At 40.2% G+C, this 24,095-nt stretch overlaps 1 protein-coding gene across 1 annotated transcript; it reads left to right on the forward strand.

Annotated features, from left to right (window-relative positions):
- Positions 1–276: 276 nt before the first annotated feature.
- Positions 277–24,095, forward strand: LOC120516151 (kinesin family binding protein). Its single transcript, XM_039737626.1, has 7 exons — positions 277–940; positions 6,198–6,296; positions 8,083–8,162; positions 10,723–10,906; positions 18,230–18,323; positions 18,767–18,879; positions 22,657–24,095. The coding sequence occupies exons 1-7, from the start codon at positions 494–496 to the stop codon at positions 23,536–23,538; spliced, it is 1,899 nt and encodes a 632-aa protein (XP_039593560.1). The 5' UTR covers positions 277–493; the 3' UTR covers positions 23,539–24,095.

Raw genomic sequence — 24,095 nt, forward strand, 5'->3', positions numbered from 1 at the left:
ATTTTTGTAATTTCTAAATAGCAAACCTGATTTTTGATTGGGGTAATACGTATGTTCACATTATTACATTTAATTGTCATTAGTCCAGATGCCTCCGAAAATATTTCAATGGTGTTCATCGTAATTCGTGCAAACTGATTAACAATAAAATGAATGGAGTAAAAGTTGAGCTCCAGACAAAAACGAAGCCCGTTTTTATTTTATCTGTTGAGTACGTTCAGTTTGACAGGGCGGGGCACCCGTTAGAGGCGTGGCCGATCTGCAGCCAATCCGCTACTAGAAGCTGCCGTGGCCTGAGCGTGAGCTCGGTGACTGGCGGGCGCGGTGCTTGAGACGCATATCTTCTGTGCACATTTGGTCACCGACTTTTCGTTAAGATTGACGCGGTTGCGTTGTACACTAAATATCTGGAAACTACAAGCACGCTTTCGTGGACGCTGCTAAGTTCTTGCTACCCCACTGGTTCGCTCATTTGGTTGCACTTCGGTCTACAATGGCCTCCTTCAGCGGCTCAGAGTGGAGGTGCTTGTGTGAGAAGTACCAGCGCTCTGTGTTTCTCTCTGAGATCGAGTCCAAACAGGACCCAGATAACGACCCTTTCCGCTCCAAGTACAGCGCCCGGGATTTGCTCAAAGAGATTAAAGCGACTATTGTGCAGGCCGACGGTGGAGGGAACGAGTCAGACTTGGAGCAGCAGGCCAGCTGTCAACAAGACATTGACCCCGAGCTGCAGGGCCCTGGCATCATAGCAGGAGAGAGCTGTGTGTGTCCGGCGTCGCTGGCTTCTCTCCGCCGTGCAGTGATCGAGTATCAGCTCGGTGTGAACCACACCGAGACCGAGGAGCTGTCCGCGGGCGAGGAGCATCTGATGAACTGCGTCCGTCTGCTTGAAACGTTTGAGGCGACGCCGGAGAGCATCTCCTTGTTGATACAGGCCCGGGTACTTGCTTTTCTGTTACAGTTTGGGGATTTATAGAACTCGGACAGTGACAAGTGAGGTTAGCGTCATCAGAATTATAGTGCTATAGAAGTGAATTCGTGAGGAGCTCGGAATCGGGAAACGTTTGGCAGCGATATCAGGAAAAACAGCATGCGCACTGAGGGCCGGGCCTGAATGGCTGCTGGGAAGAGGCAGGTTGGGTTGGGCATGTTAAATTAGATACGATATGGTGCTGGTATCGTGGTCATGTGTGAAAATGTTTACAGTCCCCATGGTTATTTAAACAATACTCATGAAAACTGGCAGCGTGGTATTGTGACAGTAACGCCAGTCCAGCTTTTGTTGGTGGACACCACAGTTGCTGCCAGCTTAAGGATTCCTCCCTAAGAACTGCGCTTTTGATCGGGTTTAATAAAGCATACATGTATATTCTATTTAGCTGTCAAACATCTGTCATTATCCTGGGTTTATTTTCAACACCTGATGGCAAAAGTCTTTATTTATCGGATTATTTAGTCAGCAGTGGCTGAAAATCTCGCGGGAATAGCCTCGTAATTCTACTTGTATTAATTATTCCGGAGCCAGCAAGGTTAGGTGAAAAACCTTGATTTTAAAGTTTCTAAGTCGTACCTTTATACAAGAATATATTACATCCGTTTTCTTAATTTGATCGTATATAAATATGAACAACAGTTAGTAACAATTCAAACACGCAGCAGTTTAACATTAACATTTTCTGAAATTCATATTTAAAAGCGATTATTGGGAAACAGTGTTGCAGGTGTCTAGTCCCATGTATCCTATGGTTGACAGTGTGGTTAAGGCTTTGGATTTCAAACCCTGAGGTTTAAGGTTCCAATCCTACCACTCACACTGTGTGACCCTGAGCATGTCACTTCACCTGCCTGTGCTCCAATTGGAAAAACAAAAGGAATGGAACCAATTTATTTCTCAAATGGTGCAAGTCCCCTGGGATAAAGGCATTAATCAGTTACATACTAGGTAATAGTTTAGTTTCTGTCTTTTAAGCTGCAGTGTGGCTTTGAAGGAGAAAAAAAAGCCAGGTCAGTTTGTGTTGATATTTTAACATCCTGACCTGGTTCAGTTAGGTTATTTTTGCACGTGGTGCCAGTGAACAGGTGTGATTATCCCATCTTTCTTTAATTGTATCCCTCATTACTTGCTTCCCAAGACTTCCTTTAATTATGGCAGGTTGTCTTGCAAATTTCTGGTGTTATTTCAGATTTAGATTAGTCAAACCGCTTAACCAAGGAATTGAGCTGAAGCTGATGATAAAATTCATTGTGGCACAGAAAAAGGATAGCATGAAGTATCTCGTCACTTTGAACAGCTGGATTTATAGGGAAAAAATTACCTCTGATTTACGCTGAACAGGGAACCTTTTTGTTTTATGTAGGGAACAACACAGCTTATACTAATTTAATCAACCAAATTCTATTCAAAGTAGTTCTTTCTTATACAAAGTATTTTTAAATATATTTCTATAGTACTCTGATCATGTGACAATAATGACTCTGTAATAACCACTAGAAGGAAATGTCCCAACATATTCTACAAATGGAGTACAGTTGCTTTTGTGTTTTTCCCTGTTAACAGTTGCTCAGGGTCTCCCAGCATGTCACTGGTGGGGACAGAAAAGGTCATCTTAGGTTTACATCCTCAATGACTTTGTTTTTCTTTTACTTCCATTTAAATGAAAGTTTGGTAATTGGGTCAAATATTTGATTTCAAGTGAAGTTCCGACCAGAGAAAAGTTGATTTTAGCATGGTAAATGCTGTCTTACATGAGTGTATCCTTGAAAAATCAAAATTGATTTTCAGGTCCTAAAATTGCAGTTTTTCATTGGAAAATAACAATTTGTTTTGTTTTGTAGAGCTCCTGAATGACTACATCCTAGCAAACATACAAAAAGTTAGAACAAGTGGTTTCCACCCTGAACACTGAGGTCTTTGTACAATGATAACTTCCAGAAAAAGTGACATTTCTTCTTCAAGCAAGTTGCATCGTGTTTGTTTTGTTCCAGGCCGATTGTTTTTGGTCCAGTACATGTCTCTATAACCTTTAAAAACAGCTGAATGATAACTGCCATGGAAATTGTTTCATTTAGCCAGGATTTTGTAGTCTGCACGGTTTAGTCAAGGGACCAGGGCTATTGATTTGCACAATTTTTTGCACACGTGAATTTTCTGATTATATGTGGAAGTATTGTATGGACCATTCCATACTGCTTCTTGTTTGAAAGTTATTTTCTTTCTATTCATTTGGACATGCAAGTAAACAATTCACTGTACACAGGGCAAGGCAATACTGCTGGTGTGCCCAATTAATAATTTAATTACCACACATATTAGCTATTAGGTGGTGAAGGGGCAAGAGAGACAGTTAGTCACGTCTAGTGTGATTATCTGTCATACTTATCACACAATTACTCATTTTACCTTCTGCACCTCTCTGTGACATCTTTTCCTCCTGCCATCTGAGCAGTAGATCTTCACCTCTTCTTTTCTCCACATTTACTTGATGTCTGTCGGGGGACAAGTTTGGTATCAGATTTGCCTACTGGAATCCTTGGGGCCATCTCCCTAAAGCTCTAGTTGATACTTTTTGACTTTTTTATTTCATTTTTATTTATCATGATACCAGAAAGTGGCAACATGTCGAAAGTTGATTGGAGATGCAAGTAAGAACTTCACTGTACTCGGTGCACATGACAGTAACCACCATTACTACTGCTGTCTTAACAGATGCTGGAAGTTTACCTCTCAGGTTTGAATGTGCAACCAAACAGAGTAATTTTAGGATACATAAAACACTGAGTGTTATTTTAAGCCTTGACAGTTGTGTGTCACCCTGTCCAATTATGATACAATATCTAAATAGATCTTAGAATTTATTTCTGCCACTGCATATTTCCAGTGTGTTCTGTTCTTTTATGTTTTATTGTGATACTAGCCATGTTACCTATCAAAGACAGGTAATAGAATAAAATATATTTGGTATTCTTGTCCTATGTGTTGCTTCGCCTCCTGTCTACTTTTATACTTCAAGTCTTTGAATGCGACTCTCAGTATGTCTTTTATGGCTTTGCTCCTTTCTCGTGTGTCTTTTACTTGCACTTTCTCTTTAAGTCGTGTCACCTAAGCCTGACTTGACTAGTCATACCAAAGCCAATCAGATTTCCCATAAGAACCGAACTCACATATACACATGCAGACCGTAGCATTTTATTATATAGCAGATAGATTTTCAGTGGTTGATAGTGCCTCACAGATAAGCGAGTCCTGCACTTGATTGTTGTCGGCCTGGCATATGCATGTTCCCTCCATCTCTGTCTTGGTTTTCCTCCCAAATCCCAGACACTTGTATCTTAGGTTGACTGGCAATTTTAAATTGGTTTAAGTGTAGATGTGTGGACGAGTGGGCCCCGCGAATGACTTTTGGCCCTGTCCAGAGTCGGTTCATATTTTGTGAACCGTGCTGCTGGGATGGGTTATGGCTGCCTATGAACCTGAATAGGATTAAGTGGGTTTGGAATGTTATGTTCAGGGCTGTGGAGTCGGAGTCAGAGACAATTTTGGGTACCTGATAAATTTAAATCGTAATACAAAAAAATACAGCAAGTTCAAATGTCCCATTTCACAAACAAACGAGTACTCCTCTGATGTAAGAATAAAGCCCAGTGTATAGTTGCGTTGCTACTAGTGTGAAGTTCAGCTGAGGTATTATACAACCTGACATTTGCGTATTGTAATCTGGATTATGGTACATTACAAAAAGGGTTTTAATTTTATTTCAGATATAATGTGTTTAACAAGTTCATTTGAGTGTAAGCAACTAGGGCCGCTGCTATTTTTAATATATATAAATGATTTGGATAGGAATATAAGTAACAAGCTGGTTACGTTTGCAGATGATACCAAGATAGGTGGATTAGCAGATAATTTGGAATCCGTTATATCATCACAGAAGGACTTGGATAGCATACAGGCTTGGGCAGATTTGTGGCAGATGAAATTTAATGTCAGTAAATGTAAAGGATTACACATAGGAAGTCAAAATATTAGGTTTGAATACACTATGGGTGGTCGGAAAATCGAGAGTCCACCTTATGAGAAGGATTTAGGAGTCATAGTGGACTCTAAGCTATCAACTTCCCAACAGTGTTCAGAAGCCATTAAGATGGCTAACAGAATGTTAGGTTATATAGCGCCTTGATCTGTGGAGTACAAGTCCAAGGAGGTTATGCTCAACCTTTATAATGCACTGGTGAGGCCTCATCTTGAGTACTGTGTGCAGTTTTGGTCTCCAGGCTACAAAAGGACACAGCAGAGCTAGAAAAGGTCCAGAGAAGAGCGACTAGGCTGATTCCAGGTCTACAGGGGATGAATTATGAGGAAAGATTAAAAGAGCTGAGCCTTTACAGTTTAAGCAAAAGAAGATTAAGAGGTGACATGATTGAAGTGTTTAAAATTATGAAGGGAATTAGTACAGTGGATCGAGACTTGTATTTTAAAATGAGTTCATCAAGAACACGGGGACACAGTTGGAAACTTGTTAAGGGTAAATTTCGCACAAACATTAGGAAGTTTTTCTTTACACAAAGAACGATAGACACTTGGAATAAGCGACCAAGTAGTGTGGTAGACAGTAAGACGTTAGGGACTTTCAAAACTCGACTTGATGTTTTCTTGGAGGAAACAAGTGGATAGGACTGGCGAGCTTTGTTGGGCTGAATGGCCTGTTCTCGTCTAGATTGTTCTAATGTTCTAACTGTAATGATGTAGGTGGAGGTGTGCTATGGCCTGATGTGTGTTCAGGGGTTCTTGTCTTTTGTTTAAACTGGCCAATATGGTAGAGCGTCCGCTTCCTATCCAGTAGTTCTGTGGTTAAATGACTTCCTTCAATCAACATGCAAAATACATTAGCATATTAAATACAGAGGAGTCAAAGGATTTATCTACCGACTCCACAGCCCTGGTTATGTTATGCCATGAAGCCTGTTGGTTTTTGCATTGTATTTCATGATCATTTAAGCCATCCTTTGTTTTAGGGGTCCGAGTGTTTACTTCTAGATCCTAATCTTACAGTAGCTGTTTTTATTTTATTTTTATTTAAAGAGTTTCGCCTGCCTTTTATTTTGTTTTTTTTGTATGCACAATGTTGCACTGAAGCCACATTGAAAGACAGAATAAAGTTATAAAGTTTGATTAAAGCTTTTTTTTTTTTTCTCTTTAGAACCAACTTGGAATCCTTTGGGCTGGAAGAGATGAGACTGACAAAGCTCAGAGTTTCTTGGAGAATGCAGAGCTGCTGTACACTAAATACACAAAAGAGGTAAGAGAAACACACTTCTTAAATTAAAGGACTGGCGTAGTTAGAAATTGTGCAACTCTGGCTGTTCCTACATAATTATGTAAGTGTAATGTGGCAGCAAATTGCTCTTCAACCAGTTTGCCCAGTGCCCATTTTGGGGATCTTTAAGCAAGTGTGACATCCATAGAAAAAAAGTCTTAGGAGAGGAAACCTTGTGCTGTGATTTTCATTTCATTTCTCACCTTAGTGAATGAGAAACAGAATTGTCGAAACACCAAAGTTGTACCTTTTCATCTCTCTGGGGAGCAAAATCATCATCTTATGTCTTTGTTGGAAAATCTTGTGAAACTTTTGATTTTGTAACTGGTGCTACCTACTTTAAGTAAGGCCAGTCACATCACTTGACTTTTCCAGTGATTTTCAGTTGTAGACTGTAGTGTCATATAACCAGTGCCTCTGTCCAACTAGTCTGTGACTCACCCCAACAAAATCAAACCAGTATAATGTTAGTCTTCTGCTATATGGGTGGGAGTGCTCGGTGTGAAAAGCTGAGAGCCAGTGAGTGCTCAGCCAGAAGTACAGTTATGAGGAATACTGAATGTGAGTATTTTGGACCTCACAAACAGAAGAGAGCCTCATGTGTGTGATGTCTTATGTTGTACGTACCAGGTTAGAATGGAATAATGGCAGGGGAGATTGCGTCTGACCTCTCCAAACCTGTAAATCAGTTACAGAGTAACCATCTCAGGCAGCATGCTATTGGCTTTTTTAAAAAAAAAAAAGAAGAATTTGTGATACTTTGGAAATGTGAAACAGTGCAGAAAAGCCATCACAGAGTTATTTGACATCCCCAGTGATTTCTAGTTGTAAAATCTGTTATTCTCAGGTGCAGAGATGAGCAACTGCAGTTGTCAAGTTTGACATCCCCTCTGACTAGAGGATGGGTAATTAATGTGCCATGGACTTTAGCAGCTGCTTTAAGCAAGCACTTTGTACACTTCTTGATTAATCTCATACCGCACGATAACTTTGGCCCCTGTCACTTTGCAGTCCTGTTTCAGCACATTGATATTTTGTACTGTCTTGAATTATCTTAGTTGGTTAATGTATGAAAAGTAAGTTTTGTGCTTGTAGTTGTATGTTTGGTTTTTCCCCATGCTGATTCATTAACACTAATAAATAATTCTCATCGTTTAACAAGGTTTTTGTCACTGCTACATTTCTCAGATTTGTTTTGCCAGGTGCACAAATATACAGGAGAATAGTGACATGGGCAATGTATAATAAACCAAAATGAATAAAGGCCTGAGTGTTTGTGACGGAGCTTTCTTTTAGTTTAGGTTAGCTTTTTGCTAGTTTCCCATCATTTTAACACATTCCTGCCCCACGTCCACATTTCAGGGTGACTGCTGTACAGCTAACATCCCAACTGTTGTTCAGTAAACGTAGGCAGCGCATGACCACTTGTAACAAAATCAAATGTTACTTATTGTTAGGGTCTATAAAGCATGCAGCCACTGACTTCTCTGCACTTCAAAATTGAGTGGTATCATCTGATACAGAAAGAATAGGGGTGTGTGAGTGTGTGTGTGTGTGTGTGAGTGTGCTCTGATGAGATACTAATATAAGAAGAGTAAGTAGTGGGCAGCCAGAATTGATGGAGCAGAAGAAATTATTCTGTGACAGGTCTGTCAGTGTCTTGCTTTTGCTCAGTTGCTGTTTCTGTTGATTACAAAGGCAAAGTGTTTTTTTTTTTTTAATTTAAAAGCCACTCAAATCAAACATGATTCTTCAATTTGCATTGTAGATTGGAAAGCCACCTTTAGACGCAAGTGAATTCTTCATGGCAGAAGAGCAGAAATTAACTGAACAAGAACGCAGCCGGAGGTACAGTGTTTCTAATGAACTGGCTTACAACCATCAGTACAAGAACTGTTTCCTAAGAAAGAAAAAAAAATTACATACAGTGAATACTATATATATATATATATATATATATATATACACACATACTGTATATAAAATGTGTGTACGCATATATACAGTAAAACCTCAATTATCCATCAGGGTTTCGGACTGAGGTATTGACAGATAACAGAACAGCTACTTTAAAAATGATATACGGTAGATTATTTTAGCCAATAGTCTTATTTATTTACAAAACAAAACTATATTAACAAAATATAGTGTTGACTAAAGTAATTAATTCATATAATATTCTAATGACCAACGTAATAAGCAAACACAACTCTGAGGTACTGGAGTTTTCTATGATTCACTGGAGTCTTCATTCTGTAACAAACGGTGCTCAGGGTTATGGAGCACACCTCCAAAACTATCAAAGAAAGCTTTCCATACCAATCAGTTTATCTCCTGCCACTCATGTTCTGTCTTTCTCTATTTTTCTTGACCTGCCTCTGGCTTACTTCTGTATGCAGATCATAGTTTGTAAATGCATATTTTGGACCTTGTGTCTAAATAGGATAACAGTACCCAGTTCTCACATGCCATTTCATTTACCTCATCTAAAGTGTTAATGCTGAAAAGGCCAGATACGGGCTTATGGTGAGAGACAGCCTAGTTTAGACCTGGGCATTGTATGGCCTGCAGGCCCAATGCCACCTGTGGCCTGGTTCTGTCTGGCCCGTGGAAGGTAAGACTGTCAACACACCAAGCTAGAAAATCAAGTGAAATTTTATAAAGTTCGTGCCTTTTCCCTGTTTATGTATAGTGAAGCCTTGCCTGGGTGTGTCAGTCTGCATCATGATATGACTGTACAGACACAGATTAAAATATGTGGTGAAAAACAAAAATTTGATGTGGAACACAGATCATTCAATACATTCTGTACTCCTAAGTGTACTGCTGAAAAAAACTAAGGGAACACTTAATCATCCAGCACCATGTCAGTGAAGCTTCAGGGATATCAATCTGTCTAGTTAGGCAGCCGAAGCGATTGTAAATCAACTTCACCTGCTTTGGTGCAAATGAAAATGGCAACAGCAAGACAACCCCAAAAAGGGAATGGTGGCCACAGACAGTTGCTCTCTCCTTATCCTTCCTGACTGATTCTTCTCTAGTTTTGTTCAGGTTACACAGGTAGTCCAGCTCCTCCAGGATGGCACATTCATATGTGCCGTTGCAAGATGGTTTGCTGCGACTCCCAGCACAGTCTCAATATCAACAGCTAGGAGAGATGCTAGGAGATGGGCCATTACATGAAGAAAGCTGCAACGGGCAGTACAAGGGCATCAACTCAGCAGCAGGACTGGTATCTGCTCCTTTGAGAGGAGAAACAGGAGGAACACTACCAAAGCCCAACAAAATGACCTTTAGCTGGTTACTGCTGTGCTTGTGTCTGACCAAACTGTCAGGTAACAGACTCCATGAGCGTGACATGAGGGCCCGACATCCTCTAGTGGGACCTGTGCTCACAGCCCACCACTGTGCAGCGTGATTGGCATTCGTCAGAAAATACACAGTTGGCAGCTTCACCATTGATATCCTGTTCTCTTCACAGATCATTTCAGTTTCCATTGACTGTTTTATATGTAGTGATGGCTGAGAAAAAATAGAATTTTGATTTCATGGAGATAACAATTTTTCTGATACAGTGGATTTAAGTGGGGGCCAGTGCCGAACAAGAGCAAACACTTAAAAAATTCATGAACAACAAATTTCACATTACTTGGGTCACCAATCCAAATGTCATTTACTCAGTTGTATGTCCTTAACCTCCAAAACAAATATATGTTTTGCTAAACAAACATATTCAGAATAGGACTGCAACAACTAATCATCATAATTGATCATTAAAGGTGTTGGCAATGATAACATTCATCGATTAGATAAGTACGTTATTTGGCTGAGTATGTTGTGCCGCACAGTTCAGAGCGCATCTGACAAAAGCCAGATGTTAAGGAAGAGCCAGAAAAGATGGCGCAACCTAAGATTTCCAGAGTTTGGGAGTTTAACCAATATTCAAATATATTCAGACTACTACAGATTTCTAACAGTTACTGGATCAGGTTAAGGCAAATTTAAGCTTTCTAAAGCAAAAATGCTTTGAAGAAAAAAAAGGTTTTCATTTATTTGTAATTCAAACATATTCAAGTGCACAGAAGAGAAGATTTACTGGGTAGTTTTTTCAAATAAACATTTAATAGCAACAGTGCTATTAAAATGTCTTTAGATACTAAAACAGGAGTCTTATTTCTCATGGTGATGCATTAACATTTTTATGTTTTTGTTTTGTTGTTTGCATCCCTAAGGTCTCAGGTGCCAGTTGTAGACCTCGGCTTCCTGTATACAGTATAGCAGACTAGGACTAGATGGGCATGCTATGAAGTCACCATATTAAATGCACCCAGGGCTCTGTATTTCTGTAGCTGTTTTCTCATTTTTTTCTCATTTTTTAATCAATTTCTATTTCATGTTTTGAAAGCAGATTTGAAAAAGCCTACACCTATACTTTATACTACTTGGCACAAGTATATAAAAACCAGGAGCAGAATGAAAAGGCAGCCCGCTATTGCCATGCCACTCTTCAGAGGCAACTGGAGTTCAACGACTTTATTCCACTGGAATGGGCCATCAATGCTGCAACTCTTTCACAGTACTACATAACTAAGGTAATCCACTTGTACCTCTCGTCATCTGCTATGATTCTCTGCTATGGCTGCTTCATTTTTATACTTTTCATATTCTTTTCAAGATAGTGAATAGGCCCTACCTGTGGAAATCTGAATTGGATGACCATATACATAACACTACAGTTCAATATTGTAGTAACAGTGTTTATCCTGAAAGCTTATTCACGGCCCTGCACCTGCAGATGTTAGTGTTGCTAGTTTTCCACACATAAAATAAGATCATCCTTTCGAAGGCCATCTGGCTGCGTTTCTTGTGTTTTTGATTCTGTAAATGTGAGGACCACAGACTGATGACAGGCCATGGAGAAAGACTTGGAAGGAGCAGAGTTTGGTTATGGAATTTACCACTAGTGTAACAGAAATCCCTTTTCACACACAAAAGCTACCCTTGAAATTTAGTGGTAAATTGCAGGGTTGAAAGTGTTTATTTTTTTTATTTTTTATTTTTTTATTTTTTTTTTTTTTGCAGCTTTCCTGGAACAAAAAACTTAATTTAATTCTCAGAATCTCCCTGGTGTCTGTATGTGTGGTCAAATATGGAAAATTGCCACTTTAATTGTGTATAATGTTGCAGTATCCACAAGTTGATACGTTAAAGCAGATGGGACTGAACCAGTTATAAGAGATTAATATGATGACAAATGAAAGTTTACAATTAGTTTGATTATTATGGATGTTTCCTATGGGTAGATGTTTAAAACGTACACTGTATTGGAAAAAGTATTGGGAAGCCTGTCTTTACATACACACACACACACACACACACGAACTTTAATGACATCCCATTCTTAATACATAGGCTTTAACACTAGAATTACCAGAGCCTACGAAAAAACTCGTAGATACGTCCCACCTTAAATCGCTTCTTAAATCCTTCACACCTCTCCGCCAGCGTCCTTTGTCTTCTAAATGTGCTGATAAAGAGAAGCTAGGAGCAGCCGGCTATTCCATCCCCCCACCGACTTAGAACGTGCACAAATTTCTCCCAGCTCATGCCTTGATTGGTTATCTAGGAGTGAAGTGGAGTTTTAGAGTGGAAATAATAGATCGTTATTTGTAACACACGCATTTCATGTCTGTTCCGTTGTTTAACACATTGTTAAAACAGAAAAGTGTTTTATATTTTAGTAGTAGATGACAAAATGTAGGCATAAACTATATAATGTATGAAGCCTGAAGTCCAAATATCAAAGAAACATTTTCACAAAAGGTACAAATATAACACAACAATTGCGCTTTTATTCAAAATATAGCTGCAGAAAAAAAAGCCACCTTAACATGCGACATTGACACTTGTTTATTATGACTGCCCCCGTGGCGCAATAGAATCAGCTGCCGACTGGGAATCAAAAGGTCGCGAGTTCGATCCTGCACCACTCTGTTTTGAGAAGTAAACTGCTCTTATTCTTACTATTTTAGAATAAAAGCATACATTTGATTACAATCTGTAACAGCCGGTGTAATTTATGATCCTTGTAAAGGTTAACTTTGTTTTTTTTTTTTTTTTGTTTTTTTTTATTTAAATTCACTTTTCATTCTCTCAGTCGCGTTCAGAATCAATCCATACAACCCCATCTGACATGGCTGTTTTCACATAAAGACACGCTATAGCTCTGCAGTGTACCACGATGCATATGTTGGTGTAAAAGTGTAACAAAACAAGTGCCCACAACCATACAGAACTGATCCCACATCAGAGAATTTCCAGTTCCTGCATAAACTCACACCCAATCTGACGCTACTCGTTTTCAAATAATATTGCATTAGTGCGATGATGTTTTCATATATATTGTCTCTTTCTTTCAGGTGTGTAATAGAAACCACATTGCTTCTAATAGGAAAAGGCGATGGAAAAAGTGCACTTGTTTTGTTATACTTTTACACCAACATATGTTCCTGTGTTTGAGCGACACGGGCAGATGGGGAGTGTCTGATGATTGCATATAGCGCCGAAGTTACTGCTCTTTACCATTCTCTCCTCTGCATGTCCTGGAGTACAAAAGAAACAGCATACAGCAACATGTGTGGACTGGCAGGAACACTCAATAAAACTGAATAAAAAGAAAATCAAGTGACGGTGAGATACGAAGAAGGCAGCTTTGCCAGCATTTGTGTGTCAGAACCCTTTGGGGCGTATGGATTGATTCTGAACGAGACTGAGAGAATGAAAAGTGAATTTAAAAAAAAAAAAACAACAAAGCTAACCTTTACAAGTATCATTAATTACACCGGCTGTTACAGACTGAAATCAAATGTATGCTTTTATTCTAAAATACAGTAGTAAGAATAAGAACAGTTTACTTCTCAAAACGGAGTGGTGCAGGATCGAACTCGCAACCTTTTGCTTCCCAGTCAGTAACTGATTGTATTGCGCCACGGAGGCAGTCGTAATAAGCGGGTGTGAATGTCAAATGTTAAGGCGGCTTTTTTTCTGCAGCTATATTTTTGAATAAAAGCGCAATTGTTGTGTTATATTTGTACCTTTTGTGAAAATGTTTCTTTGATATTTGGACTTCAGGCTTCATACATTATATAGTTTATGCCTACATTTTGTCATTTACTACTAGAATGTGAAAAATGTTTCTGTTAGAAACGGAACAGACATGAAATGCGTGTGTTCCAAATAACGATCTGTTATTTCCACTCTAAAACTCCACTTCACTCCCAGATACTCAATCAAGGCATGAGCTGAGAGAAGTTCGTGCACGTTCTAAATTGGTGGGGGGATGGAATAGCCGGCTGCTTTTAGCTTCTTTTTATCAGCACATTTAGAGGACAAATGACGCTGGAGGAGAGGTGTGAAGGGATTTAAGAAGCGATTTAAGGTGGGACATATCTACAAATTTTTTCGTAGGCTCTGGTAATTCTAGTGTTAATATAGAGTTGGCCCACCCTTTGCAGCTATAACAACTTCAGCTCTTCTGGGAAGGCTTTCCACAAGGTGCAGGAGTGTGTTTATGGGAATTTGTGACCATTCTTCCAGAAAAGCATTTATGAGGTCAGGCACTGATGTTGAACAAGAAGACCTGGCTCGCTCACCTTCTCCGCTCTAATTCATCCCAAAGGTGTTCTATCAGGTTGCGGTCAGGGTTCTGTGCAGGCCAGTCAAGTTCCTCCATTTGTTTATAGACCTTGCTTTGTGCACTGGTGGGTGTGCAGTCATGTTGCCATTCCCAAACTGTTCCCACAAAGTTGGAAGCATGACATTGTTCAAAATGGCTTTGTATGCTGAAGCATTCAGAGTTCCTTTCACTGGAACTAAGGGTCTAAGCCCAACCCCTGAAAAACAACCTCACACCATAATCCCCCCTCCACCAAACTTTACACTTGGCACAATGCAGTCAGGCAAGTACCGTTCTCCAGGCAGCCACCAAACCCTGACTCGTCCATCGGATCGCGTGATTCATCACTCCAGAGGACACGTCTGCACTGCTCTAGAGTCTAGTGGCGGTGGGCTTTACACCACTGCATCTGACGCTTTACATTGCACTTGGTGATGTAAGGCTTGGATGTAGCTGCTCGGCCATGGAGACCCATCCCATGAAGCTCTCTACGCACTGTTGGCGACATCTGCACACTGTGCGGCTCAGCATGCACTCTCTCCACTCTGTGATTTTACGTGGCCTACCATTTTGTGTCTGAGTTGCTGTTCCCAATTGCTTCCACATTATTATAATACCACTAACAGTTGACCATGGAATATTTAGTAGCGAGGTAATTTCACGAATGGACTTATTGCACAGGTGGCATCCTATCACGTTACCACGCTTGACTTCACTGAGCTCCTGAGTAGTGCGACCCATTCTTTCACAAATGTTTGTGGAGGAAGTGTGCATGCCGAGGTGCTTGAGTTTATACACCTGTGGCCATGGAAGTGATTAGAACACCTGAATTCAATGATTTGGAGGAGGGTCCCAGTACGTTTGACAATATAGTGTATCTAGAAATTGCATGCATTTTAAATTTTATAGGAGCTGTTCTTATTTTAACCCAAGGATGCAGTTATTGAGCCAGGATACCACAGGCGCTGCCCACTTCACAGACACCGCACAAAGCAAAGAGAATCTTGTGTGGCAGAAATTGGGTTTTATGTAGCTTACATCTTTCTATACTATATACTGTGTTTCTAGTACATTTTTGCAAATCAAGTATGGCTGAGCCAGTGGTGGATGGTATTGTCCAAATTTTGCATAATTTATTTGTTTTTAATCTAGTTGTCAGACACTCGCATTCACAGCAGGAGCCATGTGAAATGTTAGTTTATCAGGAGTGTGCTGTAGCTGAGGGAACACGGCCTGATCGCTGCGTCACACTCACAGTTTGAAAGGGTTAAAGCCAAGGTAGTTGTATGAGGTGAGATTCAGGTGATGTGTCTTTGGACCTGTATGTAGCACTTGAAGCTTACCCCGCTTCGATATCATATAATATACACACACGTTCTGACCTCCAAGGGGGAGCCCCCGTCCCATCGTGTAATAACGAATTGGAAGGATAAACGAGACGCTGACTAAACTGAGTAACGCCAGTAATTTGGTTCCATTTTAAGCACTGCTTGCTGGTAAGTAGCGTGTAATTGTACTGTGTGCACAAGATAATAAATCTAAATGAAACAGATTATACTATACTGCATATCAAAGCAGTTCCTTATATTTTTATATATATAAAAGCTATACTTTTTTGTTTAGAGGATAGGAGAAAGAGAAAAACTGAGGATGTTACTAATTAGTAACTAGTAACTTCTAGTGGTAGACATGTATTCAGATCCATTTTATGATGAGGCATGTCTAATTTTAGAGGTTTTTGTCAATATGGTATTGTTATTTGTAGCAATTTTAAATGAATGTGGAGTGAATCATCTTTGAATCATCACAACAGCATTACATTCAATATTTTTTACAGACGCTTTATATATGCATCGGTGGAACAAGTCCAGCATGTGATCTTTGCTGACCAACCTCTTTTTTTTTTTTTTTTTTTTTTTTTTCTTTCTTTCTTTTAGAAAAAACTGAGCATAATGGGCATTGAACTGTTCCCCAAATCCGATCCCATTTTCCCATCATAATAATAATAATTCTTTGTATTTATGTAGCGCTTTTCTCACTACTCAAAGCACTCAGCAAGTACTGTATGCGTCATTATATTTAGTACAGGAAATTATCAGGTTATCCCGACATGTTAGCTAATAAATCCCAGTTATTCCTGGAATTGCTAACCTAGGAATTTCCCTTGTTTTATGTGTGATGCAACCAGTAATAGCTTTAAAACCTTACAGTAAAACAAAACTTTTGTATAGTCTGTATTTTTCAACATGTATGGTATTGATGTAATACCCATTTGAAGGGTGAAACATTAAATAGATAGAACTTTATTTGTCCCCTTGGGAGAATTTGGCTTTTTACTGAAGCTCTTTAAATAAATAAGTACAAAAATAGGAAGGTAAGTAAATGAGTAAATGTATGCACACTGAAAGAAAGAAAAGTTCTGACTTTGCTATTGCAGTCACAGTGAGGTATTATACAGACATACTGCTGTTGCTATAAAGGAGCCCGCAGTCTCCATTCTTGACACACTGCGGCTGAATAATTTGTTGGCTGAAAATCCTCAGTGTTAGTGTGTCAGAGAAAGGATGTTCATCATTGTTCATAATGGCACAAAATTTTGTTTTCATTCTCTCCTTTGCTACTACCTCCAGGGGGTCTACAGTACATCCTGTAACTGAGCCTGCCTTTTAAATTAGCTTGTTGATTCAGTGGTCCTCTCTTGTTACCATGAGATGTTACCAGCCCAGCACACCACAGCATAGAAAATCTCACTGGACATCTCAGAGTTTCCACATTGAAGGAACACAGTCTCCCTTTCTTATATGGTTCCTTTTTGTTCTGAGTCCAACCTGCCATTAATCTGGACCCCCCAAGTAATTGTAGGAGCGGACCACCTCTACATCCACTCCTTGAATAGTGACCAAACATAGAGGCCCTTTGGTGCAGTGAAAGACAATAAGCAGTTCCTGTCATGCATTAATGTCCTGCAGGCAAACCAAACTCCTTCTAGAAGGACTGTCTTGTTAGTATGAGATATTTGTTACTATTCCTCCCCCAAATGATGCCCCCACAAGCATGAACCTTTTGAAACACAGCTGTTTGCAAAGTTTGAGCAGTTTAATTTTGGCCGTGCATGTGAACACCTAGTCCAGCAGACAGGAAATGGAATTGAATTGACTGGTAAAAGATGAGATGTCTTCTTGTGACATAAGTGAAGCACACAGAGCACATCTGTAGCTGAACAAAATTACAGTTGTATGAGATAGTGGAGTGTGCACACAGGTTGCTGACAGACCATAGGTAATCTGGTAGAAGCTGTGTGTATTTTAAACAGTAGCTCATTTTATCACCTTATATTTGGATTGTTTTCGGTGGTTTTTACACCGAGAAATCCTGCTGTAATTGTACTCGCCATTTTACCTTTTTGCTCAACTGTTTTCATTGGAGGAAAGCAAACTTTTTGAATGTATCTGCAGTTTATATGTGGTGACAATGCAAGGAGACCCCCCTCTTTTTGGATTCTATTTTTCAGTTAAGCTTTAGATGAAGATTTGTAGGTGGTCTTTTCAAAATGCTGTGCTTCTAATGCACATGGTGTTCCTTAAGAAAGAAGATGACCTGTAGTTTTGCTGTAATGTTTTCTTGGTGGTAGACTCTGCGTATTGTTTGGTTTTTTATTCTAGGCAATTCTTATATTTTGGAGAAAAAAAATTACAAGTGTGCAGCACTTCTTTAGAATTCTTACATTTCCCTACAGATTTTATTTTTTCTCCAGCCGTCTGGAGTTTTTTTGTTTTTTCTGTCCCCCCTGGCCATTGAACCTTACTCTTATTCGATGTTAATTAATGTTGATTTATTTTGTTTTATAATTGTGTCTTTCATTTTTCTATTCTTTAATATGTAAAGCACTTTGAGCTACTGTTTGTATGAAAATGTGCTATAGAAATAAATGTTGTTGTTGATTTCAGGAGAGAAGCAGACAAAGCGTGACTTACAAGTGATGGAGATGGTTGATGATACATAGAGATGATATACTCATCCGTGATCTCCTCCACTTGCAATGTGATAGACTACTGTATATGCCTTATTGTTTAAAAAATTCAATTCATACCTAACTGCATTCTGAAAAAATACATGTAAGAAAAATGTGTGGAAATGTGCTTCTTATAGTCCTGTTTAGGAAACAGCTATAAAATAATCTGGAAATGTGATTTATGGAACTAAGTTTTGATTATTATTGTCATTGCTTGTTCCTGATCAGTCGTGCTACATGGAGGGACGTCACTGCTTAGCTGCTGCATCTGTGGTTTTTGAACTGGCTGGGGAGATTCCATCAGAAGCAGCTGCACAAGAAAGTAAGTTTCTGTGTGGAATATTCATTTTATTTTCTTTCTTGCTCCGGTGGTTCTTCTGTAATCCCAGATTTCAAGAGTTTATAAGCAATATTGCATGGGATTAATAATTTAGTGACTATTCAACATACAGTACCATTTCATTTACTGTAAGATTATCATGTTATGAGCCACTTTATAGAGTTTCGTTCATGTTTTAACTCAGCTGAAGGCTTTAATATCAATGAGCATCTTTTTTTTAATAATATTTAAAAAGTAAGTGTCGTCTTCTTTTGGCTGCTCCCTTTAGTTTATAGCCAGTTAGTTTTATTTTTAGTTATTGTTATCCTGTTACTGTGTTTAATTCTAAATGAGCGTACATTCTTTTCCTTAAAATACCAGTTTGTGGGCAAACTATACTGCATGACTGAGCACTTTTTAAATACTATTGTTGTTAATATTTATAGGTGAAGCTGAGAACGAGAAGAGAGAACAGCTTTGTCAAAGGGGAGCTGAAATTGCACGATGCTGGATTAAGTATTGCCTGAATCTTCTTTTAGATGCCAAAAAAATGCTAGAGGTACGGCCACTATGCGATTGCAGTGTTGTTTTCACTTACATTTTTTCTTCTTGCCCCCTTTAGCATCAAATTTGGTCTTTGTTCACATCTTAACGGTTAAACTGCATGAGTTGGACAACCTTTCACAAAACAGTTCTCGAGTGTTTTACACACCGCATATAACTCTTGTAGATTAAGCAGCACTGTCATGACTCTTCTTTTAGTTTGATATCCAAACCACTATAGTTGTACGTTGAGTTGATTCCCTTGGCCACTAGAGGGACCCCCACTGGCTACTCTATAAGAAATGTTTCTTTTGTTTTTGTGCCATTTCATTATTTAGCACTGTACTAAAACAGTTGACAGATTTTGCTGGACTAAATATGAAATGCTACCCTCAGATATTCTAATACTTGCCCAGCATTTTGTAGCCATTTTCTCTAGTCTGTTTCTGTTGAATGTTTATATGTTACTGTAAAAATGTTAAATCATTAGGCTAATGGTAAATCTAGTAAGTCCTTGTGTTAAGGCCTTGTCACACTAGACACATTTCCCAGTGATTTTCAGCCTTCCTTTACATAAGCCTAGTGAGACTGCCCAGTGACTAACGCCAGCTAGTCCATAACTCACACCAACACAATCAAAATAGATTTATGTGTGTCTTTAGTCAAGGGGTGGACTCTGTGTGCATGAGAGCTGACAATTGATGAATACTCATCTGGAAGTACAATTCATATAATACAGCGATGAAGAATAAGTGACCTCACAATCAGAAGAGAAGCTTAACTGTGCTGGAACAGTGCTGGAAGGTTGGCACTCAGTCAGGCGCTATGACATGCCCAGCAGTATTTCACTCATTTAAATGAGTATGGTCCTGCGACGAGATCAGTGACTGTGGCTGGCAAGTGTGACATGATTAGAAGTTGTGTAATGTGACATCAGCTTTAGTCGGTGTATGTTGGGTGTGTTTAGCCCTCCATGGCCCTGATCTAAGCTAAGTAAGTTTGTTAATGGTTCAGTTTCTAAAGGCTTCTTATACTTGTGCTAATTCTAACATTCCCTATTGACTGTCATCACTGCTCACGCAGTTAATTTACTGTTATGTCGCCCACATAATTCAATACCAGTCTTGTTGTTGCTTTGCTTTAGTTATCATGTTGCATTTGCCAAAAGCAGTTTTTGTCAGGGACGTCCTAAATGATGCAATTTGTTGCTCTTATTTGCAGCATGAAGTGATTTCTGTATGTTATGCTTTCATTGTATTGGCTCCCAGTTGGCTGGAGGTTCTCTTTCTGATTCACATCTGTTGATCGAGACCCTGTCCACATGTCCCTGGATATTTTTTTAGAACATAGTTTTTTGTATGTGTTTTGGTGTTTTGTCCACAAGCAAACTGCGTTTTAAGTCCCTGAAAATGGAACTTTTGAAAAACTTCCAGGGTGAAGATGTTCAAAAACTCCGTTTTCCCTTTTTTGGCTTGCAACGTCCAGAGTCTGTGCCAGTATCTTCTTTGATTGACGTCAGTGTGCGCGCCATTAATCTGTTTTTTCACAGGAGGCAATTTTGTGCAGTTGCAGTCATAGCTAAAGTAGTGCTGGTGTTAACCTTGTTACCGGAACATGTGACAAGTATACATTTAAACGTACGATTACTTTATCACTGTTTTGAGCAACAGAGGCATCAGAATGCATTACGGAGGTCACTGCTACATCGAACGCTCTGACAACACACACCTCCAGTTGGTGGGGCAACTTTGAGAGTGAAGTGGTTGTTGCTGAAGAGAATTTTCGTTTAACAAGGACGTGTGATGATGCGGATGTACGGGAGCCCTTCAACCCATCACCGTCGATAGTTATAACCGAGATGAGCTAAGCCACCAAAACAAGGTGTTCAAATTAAATCAAGTGCAGTGTCTTAAAAACAATCTTCAATAAATAATCCAATAAAAAAAGAGTGAAACGCGTGGAGGTTAAAATATAGAAAAACAATCTTTAAAAACAACGCTGGAAGCAGACCTTCAAAACATTTACAGAGCCTGGTGTATTCATCTATCTAGTGACTCCCCTGCTTCTCCCTATCCGGGCTTTGCAACAGGGGGAGCCACTCTACCTGCAGCTGATCTTCTTTCTCTCATTCGCACAGGTCTGGAGGCCTCCCGATCCCTGGCTTTGGTCATGCACTCAACCCAGACCCGAGACTTAGCTTCTCTCCAACGGTCAGGACTCTCACGCTGGAGATTATCCTCCCAAGTCTCCTGACTCCCACTGCCTTCCACGGCGAGTCACTCCCGCTCCTCTCAAAATACTCAGCGGGAGAGACCACCATCAACTGCCCAAGGTGTTAGATAAACACCTCACTAGGGCCCACAGTCCAGCTATACTTGAACCTGCTCTCCCACACCGGCTTTCTCTCTCCACTTCCTGCTTTCTCCCGCAACCTCCATCCTTCTTTTTCTTTCTTTTTCATTTCCTTTTTCTTTTTACTTTTCCTTCCTAGCCGACTTGCACTTCTATATCTCAAGAGGGCATGGCAGCTGCAGCAAATTAGCAGCCCCAGGAACAATGATGGATGCGGGCAGTCTCTCACCTGTGCACTTGGGTGAGAAATGCCCACACCGCTAAACTGCTTCAGCAACACAACTACCACGCCCCCTCGCTAAGCCGCGAGCGTGGCGATTATTTATTTAAAACAGGCCTTTGCTGAGAGCTGTGCACCCGCTGTTGTCTTGTAGTGAGCTGCTTGGCCCACACATGGAAGGAAAGATGGTAAATGGTAAATATTTGATATAGCGCCTAACTAGAGTTCAAGAACCCCCCTAGGCGCTTTACAACACAACAGTCATTCACACACACATTCATACGCTGGTGATGATAAGCTACTATGTAGCCACAGCTGCCCTGGGGCACACTGACAGAAGTGAGGCTGCCGAACACTGGCGCCACCAATCCTTCCGACCACCACCAGCAGGCAAGGTAGGTTAAGTGTCTTGCCCAAGGACACAACAGCTGCATTCTCATGCCGGGAGCCAGGATCGAACCTGCGACCCTCCGATTGCTGGACCACCCGCTCTACCGATTGAGCTACTGCTGCCCTATAAGATGACTGTAATGAGATCGCCTGTCAGCGCCTAAATAAATAAAATGTATTATTATTATTATAGTGTTGTCAGTTTACTATTTAGCAGGCAAGGAGAGATTACACAAAACGGCGAACGCCTTTGGGTTATCAAGACAGGTGGGTTCTAAAATAGCAAGGTTAGAGTGTGACGCAAAGACAGTCCACTTGGGTCCCTGTGTGTATACAACGACCTGTCACCGAGTCCAAAGTAGAGGAACATGTAGCAGGGTGTCACCAGGACTCGTGTACAAAATAAAACGGCCATCCACAGATCCCATGGATAATTTGAACAGCACGGGGAGCTTTTCACTAAACATACAAGCCGCCTGTGATTACAAGTGTTCATTTATTGACGTTGTAGTGAAATGTTTGGGTTTTGCATTTTCATGTGGATGGAGTTTTTTAAACGGTGAACGTGTGAATGGGATTATTTTTTTAAAAAACAAAGGAGGAAAAATGCCTGTTTTTATAAAACTACTCAAGTACGTGTGGACAAGGCCCGAGTCGAAAGCTGTGGTTTTTGGGTTTATTTGCATAATGCATTCCAAAAGAATTTTGTTGCTACAATATCTACGCTGCCATCTTGAATACAATTGTGTGTCTTGTTTGTTTTTTTTTTGTTTTTTTTTTCTGCCAAACCCAATTTGAATTCTTCCTGTATTATCTTGCTTGGTTTTTCAGGATAATATTGGCGAGTTAGACCTTGACCGGCAGGATGAGCTGAAAGCAAAGAGGCGTCAAGAAGAGGAAGCGAAGGAAATTGACCGCAAGACGGCAGTCCTCTTCGGTTCCAGTGACACGTTTGACTCTATTCTGGCTGTAGAAGAGAAAGTAAGCTGTGCCTACCCCCTGGATTTTGATGAAGCCCGAGCCATCTTTTTATATGGGCAGAACAATGTCAACGTGGCCAAGGAGTACTTCAAAATGGACGGACACGTAACAGATCACATTGAAATTCTGCAGGACCACAGTGCCCTCTTTAAGGCACTAGCCTTTTTTGAAGAGGATTATGAGAGGTGCTGCAAAATGCACAAACGCCGCATTGACATGCTAGAGCCTGTTTGCAAAGACCTGAACCCTCAATACTACCTTCTCATTTGCAGGCAGCTGCAGTTTGAATTAGGAGACACATACTTTGAGATGATGGATCTGAAAATTGCACTGGCAAACAAGCAGGAATCATTGGACAGTCACACAATTAAGAAGATCAACCACCTGATTTACTCTTCTATTTCATTTTATGAGCAGTTCCTTGAGTCACTCAAGAATGCGGAGAACAAATTTCCAGAAAAGCTGGAGGAAGATGTCCTTCGGCCTGCCCTTGTTGCAAAGTTCCGTATCGCTCGGCTCTACAGCAGGATTATTAGCTCAGATGGCAACAGACAGCTAGAGACCCTCAGCAAGTCCGTGGAATATTATAAGTATGTGGTCGATTACTGTGAACAGAATCCTGATTCCAAAAAGGCAGTGGAGACTGAACTGGAGCTCAGCGAAGAGATGTTGGGCCTCCTGCCGGTGAGAATAGAGCGCTTAAGAGCCAAACTTAATAACACTTGTAACTAAATGGCCGACTGTAAGTCTGTCAAATGCAGACCATCATTTCCTTACATTAACTGTCCTCTGATGTTTAGACCCCTCTGAAGAATCACTTGGATGTCACCTCTGCATTCTCCTTACTTTTAGGTCCAAAAACTTGCTAATATTTCCCCTTTTTTTTTTTTTTTAATGTACTTTTCTTTTACTACCTGCTTACTACTACTGTGAGTCTTGGAGTGCATGGAGAGCTGCAGCCTATCCTAGCAGCAACAGAAGAGTGGGCTTTGCTCTAGCCAGGGGCACCAGCAGTGACCTAATAGACCTTATCTCCACACACACACACACACACCTGACGCAGAACCCACACAAGCAGTTTAGCTGAATTTCAGTGGTACATTATGGTGGGCTACAGACAGCAGACTGCAGCATGAGAGCAACAGCTCACTTCACTCTTAACGCTCCTCATTACAGCTGCCAGAATGAAGATGGCTTGCATAATGGCTGTTTATCTTAAAGACTGAGGGGGTGTCTATGTAGAAATGATATTCAAAAGGATAATAAATACATGCGAGTCTGTAACTTGA

The sequence above is a fragment of the Polypterus senegalus genome, chromosome 1 (genome assembly GCF_016835505.1).
Source record: "Polypterus senegalus isolate Bchr_013 chromosome 1, ASM1683550v1, whole genome shotgun sequence".
NCBI classification, from domain to species: domain Eukaryota; kingdom Metazoa; phylum Chordata; class Cladistia; order Polypteriformes; family Polypteridae; genus Polypterus; species Polypterus senegalus.